This window comes from Corvus moneduloides, chromosome 2, assembly GCF_009650955.1.
Source record: "Corvus moneduloides isolate bCorMon1 chromosome 2, bCorMon1.pri, whole genome shotgun sequence".
Classification (NCBI taxonomy): Eukaryota; Metazoa; Chordata; class Aves; order Passeriformes; family Corvidae; genus Corvus; species Corvus moneduloides.
The window spans coordinates 9702597-9716268 of NC_045477.1; the positions used below are offsets into that span (position 1 = coordinate 9702597).

Here is a 13672-nt window from a genome sequence, read left to right on the forward strand (position 1 = left end):
CAAGTTGTAAGCCACATTTCCTAATCCTCTTCTTTCCATTTTTTCAATGGGGAGAAGGCCATGGGAAGGTGAGAAATAAATTTAAAATAGAAAATTAAGGATGTTAAAATGGTTTTCTGCTAATGACTTACGCCATCTGAACTTGGAAATAATCAATTTAAATGCATTTTTTTTACTATATGCTCTGGATTGATCTGGTGAGTAGTTGTTTTTTGTAGTGTCTTGGGACAGTTTCTGGTACTTCTATAAAAGTGAAGGCAGAATATGCTGAATATTCCTAAAGGTATTAGAATACCTTTATGAATGGTTTTCCTAAAGGTAGGAGGAGTTGTCGTCAGCTTCAGTGGCACTAAAACTAGCCATGAATTTCAGTGTCATTAGATTTCTTCTATAAAGTACAGATCAATCAACTCCTTACCTTTGCCAGCTGCAAAGCTCTTGACAAACTTGTCAAAGTCAAGTACAAATTATAAGTGGGCTTATTTTGACTGTCTCTACAGAGAAAAGTCGTAATGGCCTCAAAGTGTGTACCAACAGGCTGGGACAAGAACTAATGGATAAATAAAGCAGTTGAAAACAGAGTGTTGTTTGAACATGCAAATGAAATTATGGGAGTTGGAATTTAGCCAAAAAAAGCAGTGCTAACATCCTGTCTGTTGTTATGAAAAGTAATTGAGAAATATCTGATGTTCACAAGTTATCAGAACTTCAGGTTTCTATTTCAGCCACCAAACCAGTTTTTAAGTTACATGAGCCCCATGCCACTGCTGAGCAGATTTATGACATTTAAAATTATGGCTATTTTCAGGTCATCAATCCATGTCATCTTGGATGGTACAGGTAGAGCAGATTCCCAAAACACAAGATAACTTTTACCTCTTTTTTTTGGATAATGGAAGACAGTCATTCTTTTTTCTGTGAATGCTGAGACCGGTTTATATTTTTCTGTGCAGTAGAATTAAATAGCCTATCAATAGCATTTAATTTCCATTGTGTGAAAGATGCATTATAATTGACATAGACACACTGTGGGATTTTCTTTGTGGCTTTGAAGTCATCATAAAAGTCAGAAACTACTGGAAAAATCTTTTGTAGATGAGATTTTTCCGATACGGTTCTATCCATTTGCGTTTGCTTTACCCTACTGCTTGGCATCTCACGATTAAGGAACAGCACCAAGATGAGTTGGTGCCACATAAAAAATGGTTATTTAAGCAGTAGGTATTTGTCAGGTTTTCCCCTGATTGCCTACCTCCTTTTTCTCTGTCTTTAAATGCTGGAAGTATGAGCTGTGTTATACAGGCCTGCCAGTGGTAAAAGGTGGAAAAGGTGAAGTCTGTGCCTTGCCAAAGAATCTGGGAAGTCCTTTCTTTTCCCATTATCGCTTCATAAAGACATTGGGCTTGGAGAATGCCTGGAGGATACCAGTGTATAATATGCAATACTTCTCTGTTCTGAAAATACTGTGTTGTGTATCATTTTAAACTTCCGTAGCTGCGCATCATTATAATGCACCCTGCCCTGAATAATGCATGCCTCCCACTTTAATTACTTGTTTAATTATTTTTAGTTTGTTTCAAAGCCTCGAGCAACTGCTGTTGCTTAGATGATTAGAAAATTGCTTCCAGTTTCAGAAATGTCTTTCCTGTTGTTCCTCCTGGCAGTGATTGCAGACCGGCCTCCCCCTGTCATTCGGCAGGGTCCTGTGAATCAGACTGTAGCTGTAGATGGTACTTTAGTACTGAACTGTGTGGCCACAGGCACTTTAATGCCCACTATCCTCTGGAAGAAGGATGGGATCCTCATTTCCACCCAAGACTCTCGCATCAAGCAGCTGGAGACAGGAGCACTGCAGATCCGATATGCCAAGGTAGCCTGAACTGGCAAATGGGTTTTCTGGTTGGTTGTTTCAGTTTGTGCCTTCACCTCCAGGCATTTCTGATGTAGTAAACCCTACATTTAGAATTAATGAAATGTTACATAAATGTACTAAAATATTTGATACTTCATGTTTTCAGATAGTATATTCTTTATGCGTAACACCTGCCTAGGGCACATTATTTCTGATTTCATAAGGAAAAATGCTCTTTAGAGGTATTAATTAAGGGAATTACTTGGTACTTAAAACATGAAGGGGAATATTTCAGTAAGACAAATCATTACATTATTTGGGCTTTAGCACTAATAGATTAAAATGATGTAGTTAATTCAAATGTTGTTAAAGAAAATCTTTGTTTAGCATATGCAGTAATAGAGCCCTGTACACAGCTTTTTCAGAGGAGTTTTCAGTGTTTAAACATGCTCACTAGTACAGTGTAACAAAGCTTAAGATGGTTAACCACCTGTCAAATACCTGGCTTCCTCAGGGAGTTATAGTACCTGGCCAGTATTGCTGCTAGTCATGCATTGCACGGTCTAAAATGTTCTAAAATGTGAAGTTGTAGCATCCTGGCTGTTCTCTGCTATCTTATCTGTGGTTTGAAATGTAGTAAGTTTGTTTTAAATTAGGCTGAATACATCACTTTACCACATTCCCTTGAGTTGTCCTGCTGCCAATTACAAGTTAGACTGGCTTAGAACCTCTGATTTTTGATCACTTCCATTCAGTTTGTCTGCTGAGGCTGGGACCTGAGGAGGATAGCATTTCTTTTTTGGGAGCAAAAAAAGAAACTCTTTTGAAATGTGATTAAGTCACATATGGACAAATAATCAAACATTCAGAACTGGATGAGGATAGCATATGGAGATTCTTTTTCGGGTCTGCTGCAGAGTGAAATTTATACTAACACAGGGAGCCCCATATGTAGCCTCTGCAATATTTAAGCTTTGCTTTAAGGATGACATGTTCTCCGGTGCTCCAGTCCCGATAAATCCCCTGGCATTATTTATGTAGAAGGTTGACAGTTGCATGAGGTCTTGTCATCTGAGTTCCTTCTCAATTTATTTGTTAGGACCTCTGCAGAGTAAGGAATAAATGCTACAGGAAATGGCCTTCAGTTTGCTCATCACAGATTAGTTAATATTAAATTAGAATCTGCAGCATTTATTTTGTGACTGCTCAGAAATAAATACCCATTTTTGTTTTGTCAAAATCGTAACTTCTAATGGAAGAAGTTTCTGGTGCGAAGTTTTTGCGGGCTAATACATTTATCCATATTCATGGGGGAACACAAAGAGCCATAATTACTTCTCTAGCACCCTGAGTGCCTGATTGTTGCAAATATTTATTCTTCTCCTCTCCCGTTCAGCTGGGCGACACCGGCCGGTACACCTGCATTGCTTCAACCCCGAGTGGCGAAGCGACATGGAGTGCATACATAGAGGTTCAAGGTAAATCCATTAGGGTTCCTCTCTGTGGAGAAAGTACATGAAGAAAAAACAGCAATTGAAATGCAGAACTTATCTGACTCTGTCATAAATTGCCGGTGCAGATATGAGCAGCATTTAGCTGACAGCTGCTTCCTGTCCATACTCAGCATTTCTCTCTCCTTTTGTTAGAGTTTGGAGTCCCAGTGCAGCCACCAAGACCCACTGACCCAAACTTGATTCCTAGTGCTCCATCAAAGCCTGAGGTTACAGATGTCAGCAGAAATACAGTAACGTTGTCATGGCAACCTAATTTGAATTCAGGTGCAACACCAACCTCTTACATAATTGAGGCCTTCAGGTATATGAGTCTTGTGTGATCTTGCTGTCTGTATCTTTACGTGTAATGCGTTGCTAAAGAACCACATGCTAACCTGCTGTTGTGTGTTTTATCTCTAGCCATGCATCAGGGAGCAGCTGGCAAACTGTGGCTGAAAATGTGAAAACGGAGAGTTTTGCAGTTAAAGGGCTAAAACCAAATGCAATTTATCTCTTCCTTGTGAGAGCAGCCAATGCGTACGGGCTGAGCGACCCAAGCCAAATATCTGATCCAGTGAAAACTCAAGGTAACTTCTTGATACTGAACATTTTGGGTGTCCACAGCAGCTGTCACAAGTTGGCTAAGCAATACCAGATGCAGGAATTCTGGTAGCTTTGGACTGTCTACCTAGCCTGGCTATAATATATACTACATAAAATACAGAGTTTAAACTTGTATTTCTCTATAACACAGACTCTGACAGCATGTTGCATTGCCTAAGGGAACTCTAGTATCTCTTATCCAAAGATAGTTCCAACTTGCAGAATAGCTCTTGCTAGCAACCAAGGTAATCCCTGGTTTTTTTGAGTTCCCACACAAATCCTCAAATTCCATGGAAATGTTATTACTATGTCCAGTGAATCAAATAAGGCTTAAGACTGAGACAGGGGGAGAAACAGCATGTAAACTAAGTTGATTTCTGCTGTATTAGGAAAGAGAAAAGTTGAAAATTTGAAGAAATTTGGCATCATGAACCTGTAAAGAGGTTTTGGCAGTATGTTAGACGTATTTCCATAGTACAACTGTTGGAAGTAAAACAGGGTAGAAAGCAGTGCTTACACACAGCCAAGTGGGAGAAAAGTCTGGGTAGAAGTGAATGAAGGAGTCATCCACTGACTCCAGCTGTGACTGAAGTCCAGCTATGGGCTGAGTCCAGCTACGTAAAATTAAAGCTATCTTTGTGTTCACTCTAGCCAATAAATGATACTTAGGGTGATGTACAGGGAATAATGCATTGCAGCTCTGAAGCCTGCATTTTTCCAGTAGAAAAGCTTAGATTCTTAAGAAGGGGAAAACTAGACACACTCTTTTTCAAAGAAAAGTGATAGAGATCGTATTTTTTTTTTGTTTGTTTGTTTTTCTGATCTTCCTACTTACTGGAGAAATTGACCCACTGGCTTATTAAGAGTGTCTGTGTTGTATGTTTGTTTCTTTGTTTGCACAAGTAAGAACATGTTGGTTTTTGAAAGGAAGTTGTCTAAAGGAAACAAAGCGTTTTTCTTTGGTGACTTCTCATGTTTTGTGTAGTTGGTCTGAAAGCAAGTCTGTCTTATCTCCCCTGGGGAGTGACCAGTTTCACATTGCTGTCTTTTGGTATTATGCATTTCTCCTGATGGGTGACAATTTCAGTGGATATGTATAGACAGCAGAGTCACAGCCCCATGGAAAATCAGGATTGTGCAGGTTCCCAAGTCTGCTACCAAGGAAAGATTTAGTAACCTTTTAGTGATTCCTGATTTCTGGGAATAGAACTGCACGAGCCTGTTTCTCATGTAGTGTAGTTTCATTTTTGGAGATGAGAAGAGGTATTGTGTCTGTCCCAAACTAACTGATTACTGAGCTGATTCTGAGAAACAGTAAATGTTCTGTTCACTCAACTGAATGGTTTATAATGACGTGGAAAAGCTTCACTGTTCTCTGGGCACCTAGTAGAGCTGAAAACCCAGGAGCCACATAATACATCAGTGACAATAACAACTAACACATAAAATTTTCTCCAATCGTAGGAAATGTAATCAAGTGTCAAGTTCTTTAAAGCAGTTCTACTCCTCTTCCAATACCATTTCATTTTTGTTTAAGTTGTGGTCTCTCTAAGCAACAATTTCCCAGTTCACTTTTGTCTAGAGGGTGGTGTAGTCCTAAATGCATGTTCAGTCCACGAACGAAGATGAATGTAGGTTACTACCTTCAGTGCCTTCATCCCTTCAGTACTGCCTTCCTACTGCCTTCATCTTTGCACTTTACAAACATTAACAACCACATTCTTAGGTGTTTTCACTGGCAGTCCCTGTCTTGGAAGCTTGGAGCTTAAACAAGAGAGCACAAGTGTCATTGTATAGCACAGATGTACAAGTGGCTGAGCCTGGGAATAGTTTGATTTTTTTTTTGTGGATGACTCATCTTTTTTGACTAGCAAAGCTAGAACTAAGTATTCCACTGGCTTTCCTGTTACTGTTCCCTGTTCTGAGAAGGGTGATATTTAGGCAATGCTCCCAAACAGAAGCTTTTATTTTTAATGCTTTCAAACTTTGGGAGGAGGGAAATACTGTGACTGTGGACTGTTTGCAGAACATACTGCATGAGGATATAGCAGGGACACAGTAGAGGCTTTTTTTTTGGTTTTGTTTTTACTGATGTTGCTTGCTAAGAATCCAGATTTGTCACTCACTGACTACACATTAACCTCAGCAGAAATCACTACAAGTACTTTTCATGAATTTCCAGTCATAGCATTTTAGCCATAGTCAGCATGGTATTTGTTTAAAATGAAGTGATCAAGGAGTTGAGATGTGAACTCAAAACAGAAACTATGTTACTCTGCTTTCCACAGTACGTTTTAGATGCCCTCTTAGTGATTACCCTGTAAATTTTACACATCTGACAGTCATTCAATTTCAGTTAAATGCTTTCCAAGGGCTCAATATGCAAAAACTATGTGTTTTCATTGTACCATTGTGTGTTTTGAGAGGAATTTGTCCCTTCATGCATATGAATAATCCTTCCAGCTATAGGATAGACCAAATATCAGACGATCCAGACAGCCCTCAGCTGTGCTCTGCCTCCCGTTTACAGAAGCCTCTTGCCATTAGAGAAGCTGCAGCCATATGACTAATTTTTGTTTTCTCTGGTTGTTAACATTATTTTGTAGTAACTCCAAGTAAGTTTGTCATGAATTTATCTAAAGATACAGCTTCTGCTTTTCCTGTTCTGTATAGGTTTCCTGGTCTCTTGGAATGGGCAGTGGGCAACAGAACATTTTCTCTTCCCAGCAGGAAAGAATAAAGATATGCTGCTGTAGCTCTTTACCAAATCCATGAACGTGGTGTGTCTTTTTGTGCTCATTACCCTCATGTTTCTCTCTGTCAAAGGAAGTGCAGTGACTTGAGTTGGTATTACCTAAGCATTGGTGATTTGCTCAAGAAAATACTTCATGTGGTTTTTTCTTACATGATTAGGAAGTACTTGGGGTAAACTTTATTAGTGATAGCATCACATACTTTCTGACATACCCATTTGTATTTACATGTACTTATTTCACCAATCGTGTGTACTTGTGAGAATGGAATCTTAAATTGTTGCAGATGTTCCGCCAACAAGTCAAGGTGTGGATCACAAGCAGGTCCAGAGAGAGCTGGGTGACGTGGTGCTACATCTGCACAACCCTACTATCCTTTCTTCCTCCTCAATTGAAGTTCATTGGACTGTGAGTATAAATCTGTGTGCTGCTGGGATGTACTGCTTTGGCTGCAGTGGGGACACACTTTAAGAAGCTGTGTAGTTTGTATGATTGCAAATGGTTTTCTCCGGGAAGAGTGCTGCTTGTGCTCTGCTTTTCTACTTCATTAAATTTTGTCCCATTTTCTCCATCTTTGTCTCCATAGAGAGTGCTGTTTACAATATGGTGAGGGTTTCAGAGTCCTCCTCTGGAAGCTAAAGGAGTGATCAAAGCCCTCCTAAGTCATATCATTTGAAGCCTTTGCACTGTTTTCAGTAGGACGTGTATCAGTCCCTTAATGAGATAACATGGGCAATTCCCTGTCTGTCAGTCACCTGCAGAGAGAAATACTGCATAATTCTGTTTGAAAGTGTTACCTCCAGCCTACAGACACACTGACAAACACACCCAAATCAGATAGCCTCATCTGAACCTATCCTTTCCTACCGTGCGCTGAGTACACGTGGTGCAGGGAGAAGAGATGTAAAAGGCAATGTGATATTGATGTTGCTCTGGCAGCAGGAAAGCAGGAATTTGGCCACGTGGAGGATATAGCAGAGGAAATGAGGGATTGAGGAATGTAACTCAAAGATCAGTTTTAAAATGGAATGCAGAATTAAGAAAAAGTTGGGGATATAATTATGCCACGTACAGAAATAAAGCCATAAGGAGTGAGCTTTGAGGTCTTTGTGTGACTTCCATCTGAACATTCCAGTATATTGGCAGGGATAGTGTGGGACAGCATGGGCTGTAGCTCCTGCCATGCCATGGCAGAATATTTTGAACAGGAACAAAAGGCATTTTGACTTTGTAGAAGAGCTGTAGCCCAAAGGAGTCCTGATCCACAACCAGGGCTCCTCAATGCTGCAAGAACACCAATAGTATCTGCTATGTTGCACAGTAATTACACTCCCACCTGCAGTATGGCCACCTGCAGCAGGCAATCTCCTGTTTTAACTAATACATTAAAACATCTTTGAGGTTCCTTGCTAATTCTTTTTGACCTTTACTTACAGAACAACCTTTTCAGACAGGCAGCTTTTGTCAGTCTCTTGGGTGGCCTGTGGCTTCTCTGCAATTTCAAAAATAAGCATTACCTCAGTTTCAGCTAACACATGCATTCTTTATGTGATTATTAAAAATGAAATGTGTTGCTCTTTGGAGTAAAATTGCAGCCACATGGTTTTACTACACCACTGTATGAGATTTTTGAAAACAGGGAAAATCTGATGCATTTTAAAAACTTTATTGTGGTTGTTATTGGGCTTCCTTATTCATCAGAAATTGAAACCAGTAGTTAAAAAGATAGTGAATGCTCCATAACAGATCACTTGAATAAGGTAGCTTTCTATTTCAGCTATAGGCAAACATATTGGATCTGCCCTTGTTTCCATTCAGATCTCTTTCTCCATATATTTGGTATAAAATTGCCTTAGTTTGAACAAAGTGCTCCGGACCATTGAGCCATCAGCTTGATCCACTTTTCCAAGTCTCATCCATGCTGCTGTACTGAGTTTTATGTTCCCTCCTGGAACCTGGCCCTTTCTTTCCAGCAGAGAGCCTCCCACTGAGTGGGTGGATGTGGGGGAAGTCTTTGGAGAGATCTGCCCTCTGACAGAGCCCAGCCACAGCAATGGAGACAGTGCCAGCTGGCCACCCTCTCAATTTGCTTTCTCCAAAAAGAAGCAGGCAGGAAGCAGTGCTCATTTCACGGGTTTTGGGAAGCTTCCACACGTCAGGAGAGTTGACAGGCTCTCTCTTTGATCTCCATATTCATCACCCTGAGCTGTGGCACTATAAATCTCCCTTTCCCCATGTGCCCCCAGCCCTGCTGTGCAGATTCAGGTGGGCAGCAGTCTGACCTGTGCTGAGCTCTTTTGCTCCATGGATACGAAGACTGTTCATTTCATGGAGCTGGGGCATATTATACAACTCTGTTATCCCCCTTTAATGCCTTCCTAAATTCAGGGAAACCAGCACAGTTCTACCAGCATCAAAGAGATTAATGCACTTGTGAATCAGGCCTGTAATTTGTTGTAATGCAAGGAGCCTTTATCTGCTTTGGCAGTGATGTTTACTTTGAATAACATGAGGGATAGTCCAGGAGCCGTGCACGGTGTCACGGGCATCACCCCTGGTTCCTGTCTGTTTATGGATGTGTTCTGTGTTCTGCTGTCTTGCCAGGTGGATCAGCAATCCCAGTATATTCAAGGATATAAAATTCTGTACCGGCCTACACCAGCATCTTATGGAGAATCAGAGTGGTTAATCTTTGAAGTGAGGACTCCAACCAAAAACAGTGTTATCATTCCGGAGCTGAAGAAAGGTGTAAACTACGAAATCAAGGCCCGCCCTTTCTTTAATGAGTTTCAGGGAGCAGATAGTGAAGTCAAATTTGCAAAGACCCTGGAAGAAGGCAAGTAGGAGCTAGACTGTCTTCATCTTTCCTTTTTGAAGTAGCAGCCTGGCCGGCTTCCCTCTGATATGTTCATTATTTGATCTTGTTTGAAGTGCATGCTGTTTGAGAGCAGCAATCTGTGGCAGAGGAGGCTGTGTCGGACTGATCATTATGTGAATTGTTTGGTGACACAGAAGTAAATATTCTGAGCCAGGCATGAGAGACAGAGAGAGAAGGATGTGCAAAAAATCCCTCCAACACACAATGGGAAATCCGCTTTTTTATCTTCCCTGCAGTGTGTGCACTCCTCCCTGCTGAGTTCATGGGCTGGTCACAAGTGACTTCTGTCAGATTCAAGCACTTGCTAATCACTATCTTGAGTAGATAGCAGACAGTACAGAAATCATCAAAGCAGTGTAGCTGGGGAATGGAGACCATGGTTTTTAGAAGGCTTTTATATCTGGATCAATCAGCGAGACCAAATGGAAAGATGAATGAGGGCAACAGATATAGTGGCCTAAATTATGTATTTCTATCTCATACATGTGCTAAAAAGACAAGGTTCATAAAGCTCTTCCTTTTGTTGCTGCACAGGCAAGTATGCAAGGTGGCCACTGCCTCTGAATAGGGATTTTGGTGCTTCTGCTAGGATGAGCAACCTTCCCCTTTCTATCTTCCTTCTCCATTAGAAGTGCTGTGCAGCTCCAGTTTATTGCTGCAAGTGGTTCAAAAGGTGTGCATAGCTGCATTCATCCTAAGCATCAGCTAAGCATCCACTTTTTAGAAGGACTATTTCAAATGCAAAACATAAATTATTATTATAAATATGTTAATACTAACACATTTCGCCCTGACTTTAAAAATTTTTGTATTACTCATTATTTTTTACACATTAAAGGAACTAGATCAGGGGACTATTTATAGGATTTATTTTTCAAAACTGTTGATCCTAGGTGAGGTGATTTGAGAGCAGTGAGGAACTCAGTGCTTGGGACTGTGACATGCAGGTAACGGGTGTCTGAGCTTGGAAAGTGTAATTTGGAGTGTTACTTTTCCTGGCCTGCACAGCAAGACTACGGCAGAACTCAGAGCCTCGTTGTTGGTTTATACATTTTCCTTCTGTATCATTTTATCTTGTGGGCACAAACTGCCCTCGGTGAAGGGTGAGGCATAAAAGATTGCATTTGTAGACCCCAGAAACCATCTTCCACTTAAACAAACTCTCTTGTGGGTGTGGCAAGCATAACCATTCAGTCTTTCTTTCTGAACAAACAGCTCCTAGCGCTCCACCTCAGAGTGTTTCAGTAACTAAGAACGATGGGAACGGGACAGCAATCGTGGTCACCTGGCAGCCACCCCCCGAGGACAACCAGAACGGGATGGTTCAAGAATATAAGGTACTGCTGCCATGGCTTGGTCCCCTGGCAGAGGGAGCGTGGCCAGGTAGTGAGGAGATGGGCTGTTCGTGGATGCTTGGCTCCATCTTCTGGTTACTCAGAGAAAATGGGAGAGAAAAATCACTGCTTGGAATCAAACTCCGTATTTAGTGATTCTGCCTAGGTGGTGGAAGGCAATTAAAATAGCCTCCATAAATCAAAGCAAGGGGTCAACACTTAATTAAAACAGCTCCCTCCTTGCCTTCTTTATAACTTGGGAAATGCACACACAAGGAGAGAGGGAACCATACCTGTTGGAGAACCATTTTGTGACTCTTAAGACATTGGCCAAGGTAGGTAGTAAATATAAACAGGCTTAATGAGTTGAAAAGCTCAGGGATAATAATTAACAGTGTTAAGATCTGAGTAAATTACGCGTAACTGGGTAGTTAAAACAAATGGAAAACTTTCAAGGCAAGAATGTGCTTCTATGATAATAAATCTATTAGTGCATAGAAATTTTTCTTTTCTTCCAAACACAGTTCTCATTATGTTGTTTAATTTTTAACAAATTGAAAGTGCATTAAAAATATTTATTGTTTGCTATTCATTTATGAACATAGACTGTTTGCAGTTCAAATTTTTTGGTGATAATTTACATAGCAAAGTAAATGATGTTTATTTTCTTAAGCAAGCTAGAGATGTTTTAAATGTTTAGTTGTGGATATCAAGTAAGCTTTGTAGCCATGGAGAGGCAGGAACTTTGGTTTCAGCCCCTGTGCTGAAACCAAAAATGCACATTTTTGAGAAAATCTTCTAAATGAGAATATCTTGGCTATTTTTCAGGTTTAAACACGGTGCTATAAACATATTCCTAGCTATCAAAACTCATTCTAATTTTTTTTCTCCTCTCAGTAAAAATGGGAAAGGGAAGAGATTGCTAAGCTTCAAGGTCAATTTAGAATAATAAAACCCTTTTCAGAACCTGGTCAACTGGTAAAAAAAATCTGTTTATGGCCTAGTTTCAGGTATATAATATAATGTAATCGGAAAAAAATACTTGGGAAGTTTTTCCATTTAAAGATAGACCTTGAGCTGGAGAGATGGAATTATTTCCAGTAAGAAACTGAATCAGAGGAATGTTACAGTTGCAAGGACACAACGATAAAAGTCAGGAAATTTACATTTCTGAGTGGATATAATCCCTACCCCACCTCCGAGGATTTTGAGGTGACAGGCTACCAGGTGCTGGAGCAAGCACCTTGTAGTGCTTGTGTAGCAGCAGATGGCACACTGCCACTTTTTGCATCTATATTTGTTGCACTGATGCCCGTATTTTCCTTTGTGCTTTTCACCATGGACAGAAAACAGACATAAAAAATATATATGTGAAAATATATATTCCATTTCTACTCACGTTGCTATATGTAATTACAGGTTTTGTCAAGAAAATGAAATAAATGCAGAACTACTGATTTGAGATTAAAAACTAATACCAAGAAAAAATTCAAATGGAAGTCTTGTGAAATTTTATCTTTTTTCTTTCATTTTTGTTTTTCTATCTTCTGTTTTCTCTTAGAAAATAAAGAATAAAAAGATATGCATATGTGGGGCAGTTCATTATTTTCTCAGCACCCCAGATCAAAGGCAAGAGTGTACCTACTTTAAAGGATAAAATAAATAGGAAGAAGGGTACTGTCTTAATTGAAGAAGTGTCAGTAGCACACGCAAACCCCCAGAAATTCAAATGCATAGCATATAAGTAATTTTCTCTTGCCCTAACACAAAGTTAGAAAACTCGTTATACTAATTCTTCCTTATGTGCCTGTTATAATTCATTCTTCTTTTATAATTTTCCAAATGTTCATTTTCACTTGCCTATTTATATATGCAATGAAATGTAGGAGGGCAAGTGCTGAACAACTTGATGTTTAACCTGACAGTCTCATTTCATGCACTTCCCCATGCACTTGAGTGCCTAAGAACAAAAACTTTTTTTCTGAATTAGTAATTCATGATTACAAGTACAAAACAAATGGTTTTCATTGTTTGCACATGCAGCATTTTACAAGGTGGCAGTATTAATTTCTGTGAAAATTACCTAAATCAAAATGGAGATTTAAGTCTTTTGTTCCTCACTTAATTGAGTTCTTATTTACATAAGAGCATTTTCATGACCATCGTTTAGGATACAAGAGCAGTATTAGTAATAGTTTTACTCCTAGATTGAAACAGTCTCTGTACAGTATCAGAATACAAAGAGGAGTTTCTCTTCATTTGCTCTGACCTGCTCTGCAGCAGCATTTACGTGTATCCTGTGTTGGGATTCGATTTTAAAGGAACTTAAAATACATTTCACATCCTCACAGTGTCCCACTAGCCTTGCTTCAGTCTGGCATCCAGAGAAGGAAAGAGGGTCTTTACAATGTCCTGAAGGTGAGATAAAATTTCCAGTGTCCAGGCAGAAAGGGCTGCACAGAAAGGCCTGTAGCAATTGTTCTACATGTGAAAGTCTATCCCCCTCACCTGGCAATCTCCACAGCAGCAGAATTGCACAAGGGATTTAAAGCAGCTATCTGGGTACTAAATCTTTTAGGAGCTCCATATGTTGAAAGCAAAATCTTCCCTCCTGTCTACAATCAGCCCAGGTTCAGATACGCTGTTGTTCTCAGCCAAGTTTGCTTCTTTACAGATAAAGTATTGAATTTAACTCATTTAACTTTCTGGATAAATGTTCTTTGTGGAGGAATACTCTTGTGAAAAGGGGACAAAAAGGA

General features: G+C 39.9%; 1 protein-coding gene across 8 annotated transcripts in view; it reads left to right on the plus strand.

The window, feature by feature from the left end:
• The window catches only part of ROBO1 (roundabout guidance receptor 1), a 701856-nt gene that overhangs the window by 642129 nt on the left and 46055 nt on the right, over positions 1-13672 (plus strand). For all 8 annotated transcript variants that reach the window (XM_032096989.1, XM_032097028.1, XM_032097020.1 and 5 more), the window contains 7 exons: positions 1665-1870; positions 3249-3330; positions 3499-3667; positions 3766-3932; positions 6988-7109; positions 9306-9537; positions 10795-10916. In XM_032096989.1, the coding sequence (XP_031952880.1) occupies positions 1665-1870; positions 3249-3330; positions 3499-3667; positions 3766-3932; positions 6988-7109; positions 9306-9537; positions 10795-10916 (1100 nt within the window). The remainder of the gene's footprint in view (positions 1-1664; positions 1871-3248; positions 3331-3498; positions 3668-3765; positions 3933-6987; positions 7110-9305; positions 9538-10794; positions 10917-13672) is intronic.